Raw genomic sequence first — 19,793 nt, forward strand, 5'->3', positions numbered from 1 at the left:
ATTTTCCCAAGATAAAGAAAAGTCTTTGGAAACAGTCTGTAATGAATCTGCTGAAATCCTTCCAAAGTTTCTTTGTAGGAGAGCAATGCCGAGACAGATGTGTCCTCACAGAAACAACAGTCTGTATTTATGTCTCTTCTGAATTTTCCATGTAGTGATTTGCAGGATAGTTTATGAATAATTGTGAAAGAGACTTCCTTCAGCTTATTGGTGATGAGATACATCCAAACTTCTTCCAATTACTGTCGTCCACAAAACGATGCCAATATGAAAGAACATGTGCAACAGAAACATCTTTCTGGAATAAAGCACGTATATGTCTACTGTTATCACGAGAAAAGGTCGAGAAACGGATTTTTCCTACATGAGAATCAGTTGATTGGGTCCAGAGACTGAGGGGAGTTTATTGGGAAGATTTCTGAAAAGCATTAAAGTACCTGATGGGATAGAAACACTTTGGGAAATCCCTTGGGAGTAACAGGAATCTCAGATTTCGATAAATGTTAAACGTTAACTATGTGCCGTTAAGCGTCAGCCCTGACGTCACTACGTCCGGTTTAAATACTCCCTCTCGCTATTAGTGTTCCTCACAGCAGAGTGGCGCAGCGGAAGCGTGCTGGGCCCATAACCCAGAGGTCGATGGATCGAAACCATCCTCTGCTATGTTTTGTTCTCAGTGCGCGAAAACTGATGAAAGCGATGTTAGTGAAAAGAAAATAGATTAAAAACAGTCATCGTAGACATTTTTATACACATTAACACACATCTGATTTGTAAACTGACCATAAGATGTGACGCCAAATCCACCAGTTACCCAGTGACTATTACTGTCAGAGACGGTATTTGTAAGGGTACTTTCTACTGTTTGAAGTTTTTGTTGTATTATTTTTAATTTTCAAATTTCAGAAATGACCCTGAAAGTAAGAACAGCTTTAGATTTGGTTTAACAGGTACCTGGAGCAGAAACTCTGTATGAGAACTGTTATTAATCTTTATTATTATTGACTTTATCGTGATTAACTTTGCTCTTCCGTGTGTGTATTTGTGAAATGTGAAAGTTTATTATTATTATTATTGACACAGTTACTGATCACATCCAATACAGATATATAACCAAAGAAACAAACACAAAGACAAACAGCTAAGCAAAACAAAAGAAATGCCAACAATGCAGGAGCACAGTATGAACCAGTATGGCCAGGGTTTACCAGTGAGGGTGCACACACATTAACTGGGATGAAGCACGCGGTTTGTTCCGACAGCTTTCTTATTTTCAGTCTTTAACTGTCGCGACGTGTTACTGCAACTCCAGAACAACGAGATCAGCGTTTGGTTTGGCATCTGTCCATTTTTTCTTATGAATGTGGAACTTCCCAAACATCAGGATGAGTTGAACAGGAAGGACTGTCATCGTCCAGGTTTCCTTCAAAATAAAAGAAAATGTCCTTTTCTTGTGCTGTGCGTCAGTCCAGAATGCTTTTGAAAACTCACATTGATAAAACTAATGACGAATTGTTTCCTCTTCTTTCCATATCAATATTAAACCTTACCAGTTTTTTGTGTGTTGGATAAATCTTATGATTTATGATATTGAAAAAGAGAAACCTTCCGTAATGTCGGCGTCACGTGACGTCACGCCGCAAAGTGTTCTGGGAGATCAGCCATAACTGTTGGCGGTTATTTGTTGTCGTGCGGCTCGTGCGTGCTGCTGTCCTGTTTTTGTTGTCCTCGGGAACTTCCCGCCTCTCGGGTCTTCATGGGGGGAAGAAACTGCTGCGTCACAAACTGCCGCCGCAGGTCTCACGACCACTACGGCAGGAAGCTCCCCAACGGGCTAACCTTCCACTGCTTCCCGGCCTGGAGGCGCAATGAAGGCCGGCAGATAGCTGAGCTAACCAGGAGGAGGAGGGTGGCCTGGGTGGCCGCTGTCAACCGCAGCAACATCACCTTCGACCATGTCCCCCCCTCAATGAGAGTGTGCTCGAGACATTTTCACTCAGGTGAGTTTAACCAGGTAGAAAACCCACAGCTGTCACTGACTGCCACAGCTGCACCTGTGCTCCTGCCTGGTTTATAGCCCGTTACGCAAATACCGCCATCTTGGAGATCGCCCATTGCATTGTGGGTATGCACTGACGCACTCTGGGATTGAAAACGTTCAGGCGCCGTCTTCGCAGCGCGTGCACACAAAGGAGTCTCCCTGTTATTTGGAATAACGCCGTCGTGTGTATTGATTAGGATGGGTGGAACCAATCGATGTGCTGTGTCCGGCTGTGGGAACGACCGCCGATATAAACACAAGTAAGTCTGACTGCGCATGTCCGTACAATTACCGCCAAATGTTCCCATTTCTAAGTGATGTCTGATCAACATTTTATTTTGATTCCGTTGACATTTGTCATTACTGTTATCGTTATATTAATACTTTAGTCAGTGTACTCGTAGTTTCAGTCACATTGCAGTAAATCCACGTACCGTAAACCTCACAGTGTGTTCTGTCGCCTGTGAACTGGGTTCACGGTGGAAATAAGCCAGGGGCTCTCGTGTTATCTTTTTTCAATGTTTCTTTGGAAACTGCAGCTGTTTGTTAATCTGAACTCGCTAAATAAAAACCTCCAGCGCCATAAGTCCATGTGTTTGCGACAGCACTCTTTCATTTCTGCAGAACCAGACTAAAAGAATAGAGCATATGATATTAGGTGTATTTGTGTTCAGTTTGTGTTTTACTCACAGTCGGGGAACTTGTCAGGGTCAACATGTAATAAGTTCATAATCTGTATTACAATAAAAACATGACTCATTATCATTAAACGTGGATATATTAGTGTTCCTCGTCGTGTTGACTCATATTTGACGTAGACTCACTGAGCGAGTAAAACATGCTGCGTTCGCGTACACGCATCATTTCAGTCAGTTGTTTCATTTATTGTTATATGTTTTAATGTCATTACGTGAGTCTCATACCTTAAAATGGAGGTTAATTGAATGTTTACCAGATCTGTACATGAGCTTAACTATGCTGTTTGTGTGCATTAAATATGTATTGTGATATTCTAGGTTGATAATCAAAGATCATGTTCCTGAGTTCAAGTTCCACTTTTGCCCTCCCAAATGGCGCTCTCTGTGGCTGAAGCTCATCAACAGGAAAGACCTGGCCAGCATCTCTGATCACACCAGAATCTGCAGCAATCATTTTGTACTGGGCAAACCGATCGGAATACAGCCCCACCCATCCCTGTACATGAGGGGGTATTCAGACAACGACCGCCACAGCGACAACGCCGAGATTCAGAGAATCAGCAGCAGCTGGTCTGCGGATGATGATGAAAGCTCGTGTCTGACTGCAGGGCATGGGAAGGTAGGCTTTAAATCTCAGCGGACCACAGGCCGGCTCTACCTTTCCTTGACATGTTGTTGATGTTCTTAGTTATTTTGTCATTTGTTGTTTCTGTTTTATATTGACGTGCAAGTACGAGGATCCAAGAAAAATGAATTTAACTCTTAGCAATGTTTTTAAGGTGTGATGATAAAGTCTTTCTGATTGTAAAGGTGAAGAGAAAGAGTGCCGAGGACGTTCCCACAAAAGAGAGAAGAACTGGCCTCGAGGATGAAGCTTCCAGTCAGTCCCCAGGACCCAGCGAGGAAGCCACCAGTCGAACTCCAGTGTGCCCAGGCTCAGGTGACCACATCTACAGTGATCATCATGATGCTGTGCCAGGTGTTGTGTGCTTCACAGCCACGAACATCCCAGTCACCATACAAACCCTCATCACGCAAACCCTCATACGCCCGCCCAGATCGACAGCTTGCCCACCCAGTCAGAAATTCAAATAAAAAAAAATTAAATAAAACGATTTCCATAGTTATGTCCCATATTATGAAAAACTCACTTGTTTGGGTCTCTGGTGCTGCCACACACATACAAAGTGTGAAACAAGACCGTCCACGCTTTTTGGAGTGAGATACGGATCTCTGTCAGCGCCCTGCCTGCAGCCTCCACACCAGCCTCCACACCAGCCTCCACACCAGCTTCCACACCAGCTTCCACACCAGCCTCCACACCAGCCTCCACACCAGCCTCCACACCAGCTTCCACACCAGCTTCCACACCAGCTTCCACACCAGCCTCCACACCAGCCTCCACACCAGCTTCCACACCAGCTTCCACACCAGCCTCCACACCAGCCTCCACACCAGCTTCCACACCAGCCTCCACACCAGCCTCCACACCAGCCTCCACACCAGCCGTTTGAATTCGGCGCTCGGTGTCTCTCCACCCAGCGCCACCTTCCCACAGATCCGCTGTTAGGTTATGGAAAGCACTGCGTTATGAATCATGTCCAGGTTGTTCTGTTATTGGCTGTAAAGAGGAGCACAGATCGCTCCATCAGCTCCCAGCCGACAGAAGAGCACCGTGGACTGAATTCATTTTTCAAGGCATGGAGGAGCGTGCCATGAACTCTTTTTTTTTTTTTCATGAATAGTAAAGGTGCATAAACTGCGTTCACATGTGTTTCCTCCACTCCAGCCACCCACTTCGTTCAAGACGACAAGACGATTTCTCTTCCTTCAAACTCCATTTAAACTGCATGTTTAACAGCCCAGTTTAATAATAATAATAATGATAATAATAATAATCGGGGATTAAGCCCCAAACCCCCTATTAGGTAGGTGCTGAACACTTTCTACTGTAACACAGTAGTGATGTGTCGGTCGTGTGTCGGTTTGAAGTGAACGATTGGAGCCAGAGAGCTGTTCAAGCTGCATGTGATTGGTCAAATACTTGATGTGTGGTGGCTTCAGTGTGTGTGTGCGCGCCTTATCAATTTTGACGAAGTGGTGATCTGTCACGTTCTGCATCCGCCACTGGGTGTAGAGTCGGTGTTTGGATGCTTTCAATCCCAGAGTGCTTCAGTGCATACCCACAATGCAATGCGCGATCTCCAGGATGGCGGTATTTGCGACACGGCTTATGAAGGCCGTCAGATAGCTGAGCTAACGAGGAGGATGGTGGCCTGGGTGGCCGCTGTCAGCCGCAGCAACATCACCTTCGACGACACCCCCTTCTGAGAGTGTGCTCGAGACATTTTCACTCAGGTGAGTTTAACCAGGTAGAAAACCCACAGCTGTCTCTGACTGCCACAGCTGCACCTGTGCTCCTGCCGGTATGAGCTCAGCCGTGCTAAAGCTAACGGAGGCTAATGCTAATGTCAGGAAAGCTTCACCTCTGGCTGCTTTACCTCAGCACGTAGACACCACGTGGTTCGAGGCAGGTGTGCTGTGTGACGTGTGGGCTCTGAGACCAGACAGAACAGGACATTTGAAGACATGACCTTGGCCAGTTTCAGATGAACACCTCATGTGTTTGCAGGTAAACCAGCGTATGAAATGCACGAGTCCGATCCGGACTGGGTCCCGTCACTGCAGATGGGTCACGGCGAAGGAAGCAGCAGACGACCTGAGCGTCTCCCGTCTGAGACGGCAGAGACACAGAGAGACAAACAAAGGTGGAGGACAGAGGCGAGACCGTCCTGTGTGTCATCATGTCCTCCAGGTGAGTCTGACTTTAGTCTGCAACGAACCAGACCAACAACAGTCTGAAGAGAGGAGGACTCTGCAGGTGAGGGGGCTTTAAAGACACCCTGAGGAGACTTCTTTAATTATACGAGAGCTGACATCAGTCGGCCGTTATGAGGCTGAAGGACTGAGGACGAGGACGAAGAAGGACTTTACAGGAGCAGGTGGGTGAAAGCCAGCGTGACGGACAGCAGAGGGAGCCGGTGAGGCAGGTGTGTCAGTGGGGACAGTGGAGGACAGGTGACCTGAACAGGTCAGACTGTGGTAACGACAGGCGGAGCCGCTGTGATGTCAGCCATTGGCCTGCTGTTACGAAGCCTCAAGTGTGGCATCGTGGTCGTCGCCATCTTGTTTCTTGACCATATTTGGATGAGAGGGTGGAGCTGGGGAGGATTCTGATTGGATCTGACTGAGGCAGCGACCTGTCAATCACAGCAGCAGGGTCTGATTCTCATTCAGAGAAAAGACTGACTGGTTCTCGATGGTTTGAACTGGACCAGATCCAGTACGGTCCAGTCCTGCAGGACGACAGCAGAGACTTGTCTCACAGGCTGAACGTGGCGTCTACGTAAGACGGTTCCAACCGGATTGATTAGTGGACTGATCGTGTCAGTCTGCACTAAAGCGTGAGCTCACGCAGAGACGATTGGTGATCAATGAAGAATGAAGGGACATTAAATACACTTTCAATAAGGTTGTCTTCACGGTGTTGTTGCTAAGAGTTCTTCGTCTTCTGGAGGCTGAGGTGTTCAGGTGTCTGTGGACTGAAGTGACCAGACGTTCACACCTGTTTGTCTCTGCATTCTGTTGTGTTGCAGCTGTCCGTCCCTGGAGAGACGTTCGACCTCTGCTGCTGTCGGCTCTGCAGCGTCCAATGGACACTGGTGGGCGGCCCGGAGACGAGACGCAGCAACAAACCGCTGCTGTGAGCGAGAACGCTGGCTTCAGAGTGAGACTGAGCACCGAGTCACCACAGACAGAGACAGAGACAGAGACAGGGACAGCAGGGTCAGAGTGAGACTGAGCACAGAGACAGGGACAGCAGGGTCAGAGTGAGACTGAGCACAGAGACAGAGACAGGGACAGCAGGGTCAGAGTGAGACTGAGCACAGAGACAGAGACAGCAGGGTCAGAGTGAGACTGAGCACAGAGACAGGGACAGCAGGGTCAGAGTGAGACTGAGCACAGAGACAGAGACAGGGACAGCAGGGTCAGAGTGAGACTGAGCACAGAGACAGAGACAGCAGGGTCAGAGTGAGACTGAGCACAGAGACAGCAGGGTCAGAGTGAGACAGAGCACCGAGTCACCACAGACAGAGACAGAGACAGGGACAGCAGGGTCAGAGTGAGACTGAGCACAGAGACAGAGACAGGGACAGCAGGGTCAGAGTGAGACTGAGCACAGAGACAGGGACAGCAGGGTCAGAGTGAGACTGAGCACAGAGACAGAGACAGGGACAGCAGGGTCAGAGTGAGACTGAGCACAGAGACAGAGACAGCAGGGTCAGAGTGAGACTGAGCACAGAGACAGCAGGGTCAGAGTGAGACTGAGCACAGAGTCACCACAGACAGAGACAGAGACAGGGACAGCAGGGTCAGAGTGAGACTGAGCACAGAGACAGGGACAGCAGGGTCAGAGTGAGACTGAGCACAGAGACAGAGACAGCAGGGTCAGAGTGAGACAGAGACAGGGACAGCAGGGTCAGAGTGAGACTGAGCACAGAGACAGAGACAGGGACAGCAGGGTCAGAGTGAGACTGAGCACAGAGACAGAGACAGCAGGGTCAGAGTGAGACTGAGCACAGAGACAGCAGGGTCAGAGTGAGACAGAGACAGGGACAGCAGGGTCAGAGTGAGACAGAGACAGGGACAGCAGGGTCAGAGTGAGACTGAGCACAGAGACAGGGACAGCAGGGTCAGAGTGAGACTGAGCACAGAGACAGAGACAGGGACAGCAGGGTCAGAGTGAGACTGAGCACAGAGACAGGGACAGCAGGGTCAGAGTGAGACTGAGCACAGAGACAGAGACAGGGACAGCAGGGTCAGAGTGAGACAGAGACAGGGACAGCAGGGTCAGAGTGAGACTGAGCACAGAGACAGGGACAGCAGGGTCAGAGTGAGACAGAGACAGGGACAGCAGGGTCAGAGTGAGACTGAGCACAGAGACAGGGACAAACAAACTAAAACAGAAACACAACATGCGTCACACTGAGCTCAAACACACAAGTACACAAAAATACAAGAAGCACAGCTTAATATACCTTTTACTTACAGTATTTACAGGATATGCAGTACATGTACAGGTTTCAGCAGTGTATTAGCACGTATTAGTACTGTGTATTAGCGTGTATCATTACTGTGTATTAGCGTGTATCAGTGCTGTGTATTAGCGTGTATCAGTGCTGTGTATTAGCGTGTATCAGGGCTGAGTATCAGCGTGTATCAGTGCTGTGTATTAGCGTGTATCAGGGCTGAGTATCAGCGTGTATCAGTACTGTGTATTAGCGTGAATCAGGGCTGAGTATCAGTACTGTGTATTAACGTGTATCAGTACTGTGTATTAGTGTGTATCAGGGCTGAGTATCAGCTTGTATCAGTACTGTGTATTAGCGTGTATCAGGGCTGAGTATCAGCGTGTATCAGTACTGTGTATTAGCGTGTATCAGGGCTGAGTATCAGCGTGTATTAGCATGAGCCGAGAGCCACAGACAGGAAGTGAGACAGAAGGACCGCCATGTTGGTTTGGGCTGAGTGTGAGATCAGACGACGGCAGTGAAAGCTTCAGCAGTGTATCGGTGACGAACTAACAGGTCAAACGTTTGTTTCAGGACTTCTTCAGGGACGCTCTCGAGGCGTCTCTGGAGACCTCCAGCAGGTCCAGGGCCCTTCGACAGACCCCCGTCTCTGTGGAGCGTGACGTGGAGCTAACCTTTCAGAGTAAAGCTTCCTCCTCCTCCTCCTCCTCCTCGTCCTGTCTGAACTGTGTCCGGCTGCAGAGGAGGATCAGGGAGCTGCAGGACCAGCTGTCCCAGGACACGGAGGCCTCACCTGCCTCCAACAAGACTCTGCTCCAACCAAACCAGGACCTGCAGGGACGCAAGACCGTCCTCAAAGAGCCTGGACGTAAGTTTCCGGAAATAATCCAGAATGTCTGTGTGAGGTTTGTAGGAGTCTGTTCACTCCATGTTCCAACATGAGCGTCAGAGGAGACGCTCGACCGCAAGATCACGTGAGATTACGCGGCGGTCTGGCTCACCTCCAGCAGTGTTTGTCAGGGTCACACTGCCGTGTCTGACATGAAGCATGTTTATTATTGAGCTTCAGAGATGTTGATTGGTGGATTTTTTAACTGACAGCCAGGCTAGCACTTTCCCTCTGTTTCCAGTCTTTATGCTAAGCTAATCCGTGTCTGTCTTCTCGTCCACACTGACTGTTTTTCGTCCCGCTCTCATCACTTCATTGTCTTTTCCCTCCCTGTAGGTGGCGGGGACTTCGCCAGCACGTCGACTCCCAGCGGCGCGGCGGTCTCTGAGGACGACCCGGCCGGGCAGAGGCCTCGCCGTCCTCCTCGCTTCCAGTGGGCCTGGCTGAAAATGTTCTGGTTCCTTCGCTATTCGCCGACGCTCGATGAGATGTGGTGCCACGTGTGCCGCCTCCACGCAAACAAGTACTTCCAGAACTCAGCGTTGGCCAAAGGCTCCAGGAGGTTCAGGGTCCACAACATCAAGAAACACAGTCACAGCAACTACCACAAAGAGAACGTGCAGCGCCACCTGCTGGCGGAGAGCAGGAACGCTCCGCTCTGACTCACGAGCTCAGCCGGTCACAGGCGCTCCACGACCGCCTTAAAGAGCACCTGTTCGCTTCACCGAGGCTGACCTCAGTGTGTGAGCTAACGGTCATACTGCACCCTGATTGGCTCCCAGCTCACTGTGATGTCTTAAGTCCTGCAGGTACGTCCAGGTGTTGAAGTCCAGCTGAAATGGGTTTCTGTAAATCCCTGAGAAAAAGCAGACAGCGAACGAGAGAAATGTGTGTATCAGATTGTTTTTGCTGACGTGACGGAGACGAACGACCAAACCGACGTCTGCTGAGACGAAGACGAGGACGAAGACGATGCTTTTTATTATGATCTCGCCTCACCTGATGACATCATAGGTTAACAGCAGGTTTATAGTTTTAAACATCGACTATAAAATTGAAATAAAAAGTGTTTTAAGTAAAATCAGCTCGATGTGAAGTCACTTGCCTCGTTTCCAGCATGTCTGCTGCACCCACAGACGTCCTGTCCCCTTCCTGTGGACGTCTCTAACAGACTGTAGGTCATGGCTGACGCTCAGTGTCCAGTTTACTCGGAACAGCTGACTGAAATCTTACTGATGGTGTCAACAGACTGAACGCCTGTTTGCATTAAAACAACATGATTACAGTGAGTGTCAGACTGAGTGTCTCTCTGTCTGTCTGTCTCAGTGTCTCGTCATGTGTCTCAGGTTGGTCTGTGTGGACTCTGGGATCAGGTCTTTGGACGTCGTCCTGGTTCAGAAACCGTCTCTCAACATGTTTTTGATCCCAAATCCTCTGATATCAAAGTGTTGTCACGTAAAAGTAGACATTTGGTGGACATTTCTGTCTTATTTTGAACAAAACGGTGGGTTGGACATGAAGACAATCCTCTGTCAAATATACATGGTTTGTCTTTTTCATCAGACATCAGTGAAGATAAGACAGAACGGAAATGTGCAGAACTTTGAGTCAAACGCTTCAGATCAGAGGAGCCGTCAGTGTCCTGCATGAGCTGTGGAGCTGCTGCTGTCCATCTGTCCATCCGTCTGTCTTTATACGGTCCGCCCCTCCCCATGTCTGTTTCTATGAGACAGAAATATCCAAACTAAACGCAGTATAAGTACACTCCTCGAGTACATTCCAACAGCTTTAATGATCATTAATCATTCAGATGTTCGTCCTTCAATACTGTGACATTTCCTGCTTTTGTCTCTTTAATGTTTGCAGCTCTGGGGACGCGATGAGGACATATTCATCTGAAATGTGTCTTTTCAAAGCTGTCCATGCAGACGTGTGAAGCTCAGAGGAAAAATCCTCAAACTCGATGAAGCTGAACTTTATTTCACTTTAATGTTTGACTTCTTGTCCTCCAGCAGCTCCTCTTTGGTCCTGAAGAGGACAAACTGTCTCCATCATCAGTCCCTCTTTGGATCCTTCGTGTGTTCGTAATAACTGCAGTAAAGCAGTTTTCTGTGTATTTTCCGTGTATGTTTGCAGTACTCGTGTCTCTCCTGTCAGACTCAACTCCGGCCTCAAATTCACGCTGTTAACTTTAATTTTTGCGCAACTGCTTTCTTCCGTTTTCCATGTCATTTCCTGTGGTAAAAAATGGTGGTCAAAGCTCGGGGAGGCGACTGAGTCGCTGCAAAAATTAACGGGAAACTTTGCGTCGGCGGGCAGCCGCGCAGCCAGCGGCCGGGGGTCGGTGCTCGGCGGCCGCGGGCTGGAGAGTCCGCCTGACCGGGACAGAGGCTCCGTGTCCCCGCCGCGGGTCTGCACAAGGTGGGTCTGTGTCAGTAGCCACTGTGGCCAGCGAAAATGGCTTCCGAAAGGAGCAGGCAGATTGCCAGCAGCCTGCAGATCGAAAGCGTGGCGCAGATTAAAAGCGAGCCGCGGATCGTCCGCAGAGCCGCTGAATTCAGGGAGCGTCGGAGTTCAGCGAACTTCAGTCCGTGTGTTCGTGCAGAGTTTGAGCCTCCGAGCTGCAGGGACGAGTTTTAACCCGCGAGCCTCCTGCAGGAGGAGGAAGCCTCTCATCATCTGATGCCCTGAGAAGTCAGGACCAACGGAGTGTGATGAGAGCCGCAGAGGAGCCAGGACCTGGACTCTGTGGACCCTCTGCTGGGTGTAGAGCAGCCTGTGGCACTGAGAGCCGAAATATGAGGGACGGTTTGTGTGTGACGTCAGGCTGAACCTCAAAATTCACCTTCATTTTTCTGAAAATATGAGAAATATTTTTCACTCTTTTCAGACGTTTTGAAGAAAAAATCAAGAAAATCATCTGCTGATGAATCAATAATGAAGATATTAGAGACATAAGAGCAGTGGACTGATACAAAGTTCACATGAAATGACTTTAATCCACAATAAACTCATATTTCTCGCAGTTTTCAGGAGAATATAGTTCGACCATAAATATGTTCTGACGTGTCGTTCCAGTTGAGTCCACGTTCACAGCTCAGTTTCTTTCAGCGTCAAACAGAATAAAACATGTCGCTGAGGTCGAGCTCGTGTCCGGCTGATCGTCAGCGTTTGTTCGTTCAGGGAGAACTGACGGAGCGTGAAACTGTTTTACAGCAACGGCCTGAATTCACGTTCACACGCGTTAGACGACAAACGACAGCAGCAGAGCGAAGACAGGAAGACGTCCAGTAAAACAACCAGCAGCCACGTCTGGCACGACCATGCACAGCAAGAAAGCACTGAAATGATGAAAAAGTGAAATAACAAGAGGAAAGATGGACAACAACAACAATAAAACTGAAAACAATAAGCAGCCAAAGCAGAATTCAGCACAAACACATCAGCCAACAGACCTTTAAAACGATCCACCGACGCCTCTCTTCAAGACCTTTGAAGACCTTTAATTTACCAAAGTCGGTCGTGATCGGAGGAGTTTCAGGAGAAACGTTCGTCTTAAAGGTTTGTGAAGGATTTCTGCTCACTGGAGGTCTGACACAGTTTGACCCACAGAGGGAGAATAAGCATGAAGAATAATGTCGTCTGCATAAAAACGTGTCTGGAGGTCGACTGCTGAGGCTGCGTGAGACGTCCCGTCCAGCTTCAGACCTTCAGCTTCAGATCTCCAGGTTCAGATCTGCTCAGACCAACAAAACCTCAAACCTCATGCTGGGATCAGTTTATCTGTTGGCTGACAGTCACCAGGAAGTACCAGCAGAGAAACATCAAAATAGGTTTGAGGTCTTTTGCGAACAGTGTCTCAGGTACAGTTTGTCCACCAGAGAGCGCTGATTGGTCGATGTCTTCACTGTAAAATGTTGCACTCATCTTGTATCTGTATTTTAAAAAGAAAAAACACGTCGGCTGAATCAAACGTGCAGCCAACGTGCAGACGTCATCATTAGTGCTGTTGGTTGTACGACTTTTCTGGTTTACCTGTCCACTGTGAGAACAGGTGCGCTGCTGCTTGTCAGTAACAGACTGTGTGTTGTTGCTCTGCAGAGGGTGTGAAGCCGACGACGTGCTGAGTTTCTACCAACATGGTTCCAACATGAGCGAGCGGTCGTTGGACCTCTGGTGTAAGTTCTTCACTTCGCTTCGTGTTAGCATGCTAACATTAGCTTATTGTCTGAGCAGTTAGCTCAGCAGCTGTTGGATGATTGACGTCATGCTCCCCTCAGGATCAGCTGTTCTGACTGTGCTGATCCTCCATGATCCAGGCTTTGCTTTATGATCAAATACCTCAGCCTCATTTCCAACATGCTAAAGACAGCAGTGATGTTAGCATGTAGCTCAAAGCATGCAGCAGTGCTTTGTTCATGTTTCTCATGAATATTTAGATTTGCATAAATATCCTGAAATGTGAAGCTGACACCTTTTAATGATCAGATATTTGTCCTTCAGTCTGCGAGGAGTGCCAGGACTATTTTCAGAAGGAGTGTCCGTCCCACGGGCCCCCGCTGTTTGTCCCTGATACACCTGCGGCCCTGGGGTCGGCCAACAGGGCGGCGCTCACCGTCCCGTCGGTCCTGGAGGTGTTCGCCGAGGGGGACGAGGTGGATGTTCGCTGCGTGGATTCAAACATCCCCAAGGGGACAGTGTTCGGTCCGTACGAGGGAGAGCTGGTCTCCAAGGACAAGTCCTCCGGCTTCTTCTCCTGGATCGTAAGTTCAACCAGTCCAGGACCAGTTAAGCACCAGTCTAGACCAGTCACAGTTTCCAGCTGGTCCGGTTCTGAACTACTTTTCTGCTTTTTCTGTTTTCACCATTCCAGATAGTTGATTTTAACAACACGTATCAGTCCATCGATGGCAGCGATGAGACCAAAGCCAACTGGATGAGGTAAAGCTTCATTTAGTTTTTGATTTTCTGTCCAAGTCTGCATGAATCTGCTCTCTGTGCGGATTCAATAAGCGTCTCATCAGAAGAGTTGAAACAGCAACATTAAAGTCTTTTATCAAACGCTCCGGTTCATCAGTCACCAACACATGAACCGTGGCTGGAGACGATGCTACTTTCTGATTGGCTGGGAGCTGTTCATTAACACTGCAGTCGGACCAACAACATCACGGCTTTACCATCAAACGTCTGAAGTACTGTTACTGCTAAAATATCTAGTTACTGCGAACGGCATCACTTCACTGAAGTGCATTCTGGTAAATGTAGGAAATCTCCGACTGAAGCAGAAAAGGAAGCAGATGACTGACTGACAGCACGTCTGCGGGATCACAGAGAGAGAAGAAGTTTTTTAGAAGTCTTCAGTTTGATGTCCTCTCACAGCATCCGAAATACCAAACCGTGTTAATGACGTGAATCCTAAACGTTCTCGTTGGTCTTTGAGCTGCAGGTTCGTCCGGACCTCGTCGGAGGAGAGCGACAGGAACTTGACAGCGTTTCAACACCATAAAAGCATCTACTTCAGAGCGTGTCGGACGCTGGTGGCGGGAGAGAAACTCAGGGTCTGGTACAGCGAAGACTACATCCAGCGACTTCACTGCGTCTCTCAGGACAGCATCGACCGCAACCTGGACTCAGGTGAGCTGCACAGGTAGCCTGTGAAGCTCAGTAAACAAAGAGCTTTTGTCGAGGCTGGACCACAGCGGAGCTTCAGAGTCGACTCAGTGCTGACTGAAGTGGTTAGATAATGGAGATGTTGGTGTACGGCAGGTGGACCACAGGCCAGAAGCAAACACCTGCTGTGCTCAGAGTATAAAGAATAATTAATAATCCAGGATCCGACATATCTAAAGAGCATTTTTACCTCACGAAAATAAAACAGCATAAAGTTATTCATATTAGTATTTGTTTATTTATGGTAAGGAACATCAGTCAGGCCAAATCAAACCTCACAGCGGGCCAGCTTTGGTCCACGGGCCCCACTTTGGCCAGCACTGATCTGCATCATGTTGGCGTCTTTGGCAGCTCACACATTCTGCTAGTTGGCATTTAATCGAATCTGAACTGTGTTTGTGATTAAGAACAAGTGAAGGAAGAAGTACTCAGACTCTTCACTGAAGTACAAGAGTAAAATGTACTTAGTTACTTAAATCCCTTTTTTCTCTATTTGGAGACAAATGCGTCACATCATGAGGCCTGACCTCTTTTGTCCAGCAGGTGGAGCTGTTGCTTTTTCGGCCTCAGTGGTCTGCCTGTCAGGAGTCAGCAGCAGATCACAGAAAACATCTGAAATGTTCAGTTTCTTTAGGGGATGTGTTTTGTCCATCACTTGAGGAAACAGCTCCTGTGGTTTCCTGTTTCTCTGTGTCTGTCTTCTCTCTTTGCAGTGTTGTTTCTAAACGCTGTCAGTTCTTTACTGCCTGGATTTTGACTGTTTGCATGTGTTTTCTGCAGTGTTGCGATGCCCCGACATCTCAGGGCTGTAACAACGTCTGAATTTCCCGTCGCTGTTATCACACTGACTCATGACTGCAGCACTCAAACTGTTGTGATCTGAGCTGTGTGGTCTTTCTAATATGAGGCCATCAGTTTTAGAGTTTACGGTTTAGATCAGTTACTAAATCTGAAGCTTTGTTTGTTTTGTTTTTTAACCTGCTTCCCTTTAATTTGACCTATATGTTTGACTTAATAACTCATTTGCTAAATTGTGCAACCACAAGCTCCATTTTTGCTCGACATAGCTAAGAAAGCCGTTTACTTCCAGATATTGGGAAGCCGGCAGTCCTGCCCAACATTCAGAAGGACTTTAAGTCTCCGTGTCTGCAGTCAGCTCTGCAGGGCAAACCCAGCCCCAGCAAACAACCCAGCGAAGAAGCAGACAGTCAGCCTCCTGCCAAGAGGAAGAAGATCGACCTCATCTTCAAAGATGTCCTGGAGGCCTCTCTAGAGAACTCCAGCAAGTCCAGGTCCCAGCCTTCCCTCCCCGGTGAGGGTAAAATAGCAGTTCTCCGGTCGGGGTCTAATTCTGCTGAAAGCAGCTTTAATGTTCCTGACCTGAAGGTGGAGGAGAAGGAGGAGAACCAGAGCAGCGAAGAGCCCTCCACCTCCTTCTGCCCCAACTGTGTCAGACTGAAGAGGAGGATCCTGGAGCTGGAGGAGGAGCTGTCCCGTCTCAGAGCGGAACAGGGGGACACGGTTGGTCCACCCATATCCGAACGGACCCTGGCCCAGCACGATCAGGCCCCACCCCACCCTGAGCAAGGCCCCATTGAAGATTTTCAAGGTACGTTTTGAAACATGATGTTTGGAACGTAAAGTTCCTGTTTTTTAAGGATTTCAGTTTGATTTTGTAAATCTTCCGTGTGTTTCCTTCAGCGATGGAACTGGTCTGTTGAAGGTCTTCTTGGCTGCGTCTACAGTCACGCTAGCAGCTCTGAGAGGCTTCGCTTGAGCTAATTCATCACCATGCTAACATACTCACAATGACCATGCAAATGCTATGTTAACCGTGTTTGCCTTCTTAGTGTAGCATGTTAGCGTGCTAACATATCAGCAAATACAACTGAGGCTGATGGGAAAGTCATTAGTTCTGCAGGAATGTAGAAAGTCAGAAGTTCAGCCTTATTAGTTATTACAGTTCATCCTCTGAGCAACAAACATCTGAACCACATTTCATCACAATCATTCAAAGTTGTAGTTTCAGTCTGGACTGAAGTGAAGGACACTTAATATCAATATGGATAAAAATGACTCAGAGGACAATTTTCCCATCTCCCGCTTCTGTGGCTAAAGTTGGGTTCAGTTCAGATGCAAAATTACTGCTAAGCATTCAGGAAAATTGGTGGTCGTGGTTAATAGAAACCATCATTGATTGCGGGTGAGATTTTGAACTGATGTTGGATGAAAAGTTAAAACAAGCGTCAACCTCGTGGTGGTGCTAGTCAGAGCATCACTGAAGTCCTTAGAATTAGTGGTTTAGGAGCACGAATATTTGTACAAACAACAATAACTTGAAGCCAGTCACAGAAGTTTGAATGTGTTTTTTCTTTGCAGGGATGGAGCCTTTGACTCCCACCCAGGTGGGTCTTGATGAAGACGACCAGGATGTGGACTCAGCTGATGAGTCGATTGCTGCAGATCTCGTGATTTCTCCAGAGGATCCGTCAAAGCTTCCCACCGGAGGAGGCCGACGGATTCGCCGCTTCAAGCAGGAGTGGCTGAAAAAGTTCTGGTTTCTTCGATACTCACCAACCCTTAATGAGATGTGGTGCCATGTCTGCCGCCAATACACCGTCCAGTCATCTCGAACATCTGCCTTTATCATCGGCTCCAAGCAGTTCAAGATCCACACCATCAAGCTCCACAGCCAGAGCAACCTCCATAAGAAGTGTCTGCAGCTGTACAAGCTGCGAATGCATCCAGAGAAGACAGAGGAGATGTGCAAGAACATGATGATGCTCTTCAACGCAGCGTACCACTTGGCCCTGGAGGGTCGGCCCTTCTCTGACCTCCGTCCACTGGCAGAGCTTCTGAAGAGGTGTGAGCTCAAAGTGGTGGACCAGTACATGAATGAAGGAGACTGTCAGATCCTCATCCACCACATCAGCCGTGCTTTGAAAGAAGACCTGGCTGAGAAGATGCGCCTGTCTCCCTTCTTAAGTGTCATAATGGACGCCCAAAATGATGACCTTTTCTCAGACATGGTGGCAGTCTATGTCCAGTTCCTTACCAGTGAGGGCTCGCCGAACACAGAATTCCTGTCCTTGCAGAGACTGAGCATGGTCAATGTTGACGGGTATCTCCAGGCTATGGATCGTGCCTTCAGTGTCCTCGGCCTCAGGTTTCAGGACTTGCTGGTGGTGGGTCTAGGTGTAGACGGCACCAACATCTCTTCAGGAATGAGAGCCAACCTGTACATCGCTGTACAAAAGACTTTTCCTTGGATCCTCTGCCTGCCTATTATGATCCATCGGCCCCATCTGGAGGTGCTGGATGCGATCAGTGGGAAGGAGCTCTCCTGCCTAGAGGATCTGGAAAACAACCTCAAGCAGCTCCTCAGTTTCTACCGCTACTCCCCTCGCATGATGGCCGAACTGAGATCCAGTGCTCCAACGCTGTCAGAGGAGACAGAGTTCCTAGGAGACATCAGAGCCATTCGATGGATCATAGGAGAACCAAATGTCCTTAACGCACTCATCAAAGATTACCTGGAGGTAGTCGCCCATCTTAAGGAGATCAGCAGCCAGACGCAGAGGGCTGATGCTGCAGCCATCGCCCTCACCCTCCTCCAGTTCCTCATGGACTATCAGTCAGTAAAGCTCATCTACTTCCTTCTGGACATCATAGCGGTTCTCTCACGATTAGCCTTCACTTTCCAGGGAGAGTACCTGCTGGTGTCACAGGTGGAAGCCAAAATAGGGGAGGCCATCCTGGAGATTGGCCAGTTGGTGGACTGCCCCGGAGAGTATCTGCAAGAGTTTGAAGAAAGTTTCCGTGAAAGTTTCAACGGTGTTGCTCTGAAGAACCTGCGTGTTGCAGAGTCCAAGTTTCAGTCCATCCGAGAAAAGATCTGCAGCAGGAGCCAGGGCATCCTGTCTCAGAGGCTGGACCTGCAGAGCCGTTCATTTGCCAAAGCCTGCAAAGTCCTGGACCTGTCCACCTGGCCCCACAACCGGGAGGACCTACAAGCCTACGGGGAGGAAGAAATCCTGATGATATTCAACCATTTGGAATCCATTTCCTCCAGGGGTCAGGAGAGCTCCCAGGCCAGGACAGAGGCCAGGGGAAGCCTGGTGGTGGAGTGGAAGGACCTGAAAGCAGACTACTACAGTATGAATGGTTTTAAAGAGGTCATCAGTCACATCTGCAGGTACAAGCAGCGTTTTCCTCTCCTGAACCGGATTGTGCAGGTCGTCAGGGTCCAGCCCAGTTCCACAGCCTGCTGCGATAAAGGCCGAGTGTCTCTGCAGAAGATGTGTAAGAACAATCGTTCCCGGCTGACTCTGGAGCAGATGAATGACCTGCTGACCGTGGCAGTTAATGGACCGCCCATCTCTAACTTTGATGGGAAGCGAGCGTTGGACAGCTGGTTTGAGGAGAAGTCCGGCAGCAGCTACTCTCTGTCGGCTGAGGTGTTGAACAGGATGTCAGCTGCTGATCCAAAGTCTGTCTTACACAGCGTTGACGTCAACACAGAGTTCTACCCTGACATTTAACAGGAAAGCCCAGTGGTGTAATATTACAGTATAATAATACTATAGATCAACTTTAATGCTAACAGTGAGGCAGCATTGCTCCTTGACACCAATGATTCCCAAACAGAGGTACTAGTGCAGTTACCAGAGAGCACATGGAAAATAAAGAAGCTGATACGAAGATAAGATACTACAGCCACCAATTTATGTTTAGACAGAAAACACAAATATACACGAATATGATTACGCAGTATCAGTATAGTTGCTGTTCCAGTAACTTACCTCCACCAACCTGAATCAGTCAGAAAAATAGACAACAAAGAGCTGAAAGTGAACAAACTGTAAATTGTTTTTGTCCATGTGGCTCCAGGTCAAAAACGCAGATTTGGTCCTAACTACTAAAAAAGGAAAACGACTAAACCTCAGCAAACAGTCACAGTAAGTCTCGATTCACACACTGCAGTATTTTCTCTGCAGTGAAATACTATCGAAGGATACCACGAAGCCGCCCCGCCTACCAAAGAGGTGCCAAACCCGTCGGACAGAAGAGGTGGAGCCATGGTTCTACACCGCTGGACAAAGTCTTTCTAAGGGAAACCTCTGTTCGGATGGATGGATGGATGGATGGATGAATGGGTGGATGGATGAATAGATGGATGGATGAATAGATAGATGAATAGATGGATGGATGAATAGATGGATGGATGGATGGATGGATGGATGGATGGATGGATGGATGGATGGATGGATGGATGATGGATTACAGAACTGGCCAATCAGGTAAAGCTCACAGTCGGGCCCCTGGGCTTTACTTGTAGATGCCACTGAAAGAGACACAAACAGCTACAGAGAGATGCAGGAGGACGTCAGAGACACAGAACG

The 19,793-nt window shown here is 48.4% G+C and overlaps 2 protein-coding genes across 4 annotated transcripts; both read left to right on the forward strand.

Moving 5' to 3' along the window:
* Positions 1 to 1,621: 1,621 nt before the first annotated feature.
* Positions 1,622 to 10,015, forward strand: LOC139337984 (uncharacterized). 3 transcript variants are annotated; one of them, XM_070972850.1, is made up of 7 exons: positions 1,642 to 2,301; positions 3,058 to 3,358; positions 3,550 to 3,679; positions 5,372 to 5,554; positions 6,396 to 6,526; positions 8,406 to 8,700; positions 9,058 to 10,009. In XM_070972850.1, exons 1-7 carry the CDS (start codon positions 2,240 to 2,242, stop codon positions 9,381 to 9,383), a joined length of 1,428 nt encoding a protein of 475 aa, XP_070828951.1. In that variant the 5' UTR covers positions 1,642 to 2,239; the 3' UTR covers positions 9,384 to 10,009. The 3 variants fall into 3 exon arrangements, with proteins under 3 accessions (XP_070828952.1, XP_070828951.1, XP_070828953.1); XM_070972851.1 differs by lacking the exon at positions 5,372 to 5,554 and having other exon boundaries at positions 1,622 to 2,301; XM_070972852.1 differs by lacking the exons at positions 3,058 to 3,358; positions 3,550 to 3,679 and having other exon boundaries at positions 1,648 to 2,000; positions 9,058 to 10,015.
* Positions 10,016 to 10,968: 953 nt separating this feature from the next.
* Positions 10,969 to 19,068, forward strand: LOC139337317 (zinc finger protein 862-like). Its single transcript, XM_070971861.1, has 7 exons — positions 10,969 to 11,142; positions 12,823 to 12,899; positions 13,225 to 13,484; positions 13,595 to 13,662; positions 14,168 to 14,355; positions 15,482 to 16,000; positions 16,771 to 19,068. The coding sequence occupies exons 2-7, from the start codon at positions 12,872 to 12,874 to the stop codon at positions 18,930 to 18,932; spliced, it is 3,225 nt and encodes a 1,074-aa protein (XP_070827962.1). The 5' UTR covers positions 10,969 to 11,142; positions 12,823 to 12,871; the 3' UTR covers positions 18,933 to 19,068.
* Positions 19,069 to 19,793: the final 725 nt, after the last annotated feature.

This window comes from Chaetodon trifascialis, chromosome 10 (genome assembly GCF_039877785.1).
Source record: "Chaetodon trifascialis isolate fChaTrf1 chromosome 10, fChaTrf1.hap1, whole genome shotgun sequence".
Lineage (NCBI taxonomy): Eukaryota > Metazoa > Chordata > Actinopteri > Chaetodontiformes > Chaetodontidae > Chaetodon > Chaetodon trifascialis.

Excerpts from the sequence above, each read along its gene's own strand:
- LOC139337984 (XM_070972850.1), top strand. The coding sequence starts at position 2,240 with ATGGGTGGAACCAATCGATGTGCTGTGTCCGGCTGTGGGAACGACCGC. Across the intron at positions 3,359-3,549 it reads TGACTGCAGGGCATGGGAAG|GTGAAGAGAAAGAGTGCCGA; the intron begins GTAGGCTTTAAA and ends CTGATTGTAAAG. Across the intron at positions 8,701-9,057 it reads CGTCCTCAAAGAGCCTGGAC|GTGGCGGGGACTTCGCCAGC; the intron begins GTAAGTTTCCGG and ends CCCTCCCTGTAG.
- LOC139337317 (XM_070971861.1), top strand. The coding sequence starts at position 12,872 with ATGAGCGAGCGGTCGTTGGACCTCTGGT. Across the intron at positions 12,900-13,224 it reads GCGGTCGTTGGACCTCTGGT|TCTGCGAGGAGTGCCAGGAC; the intron begins GTAAGTTCTTCA and ends TTTGTCCTTCAG. Across the intron at positions 13,663-14,167 it reads ACCAAAGCCAACTGGATGAG|GTTCGTCCGGACCTCGTCGG; the intron begins GTAAAGCTTCAT and ends TTTGAGCTGCAG.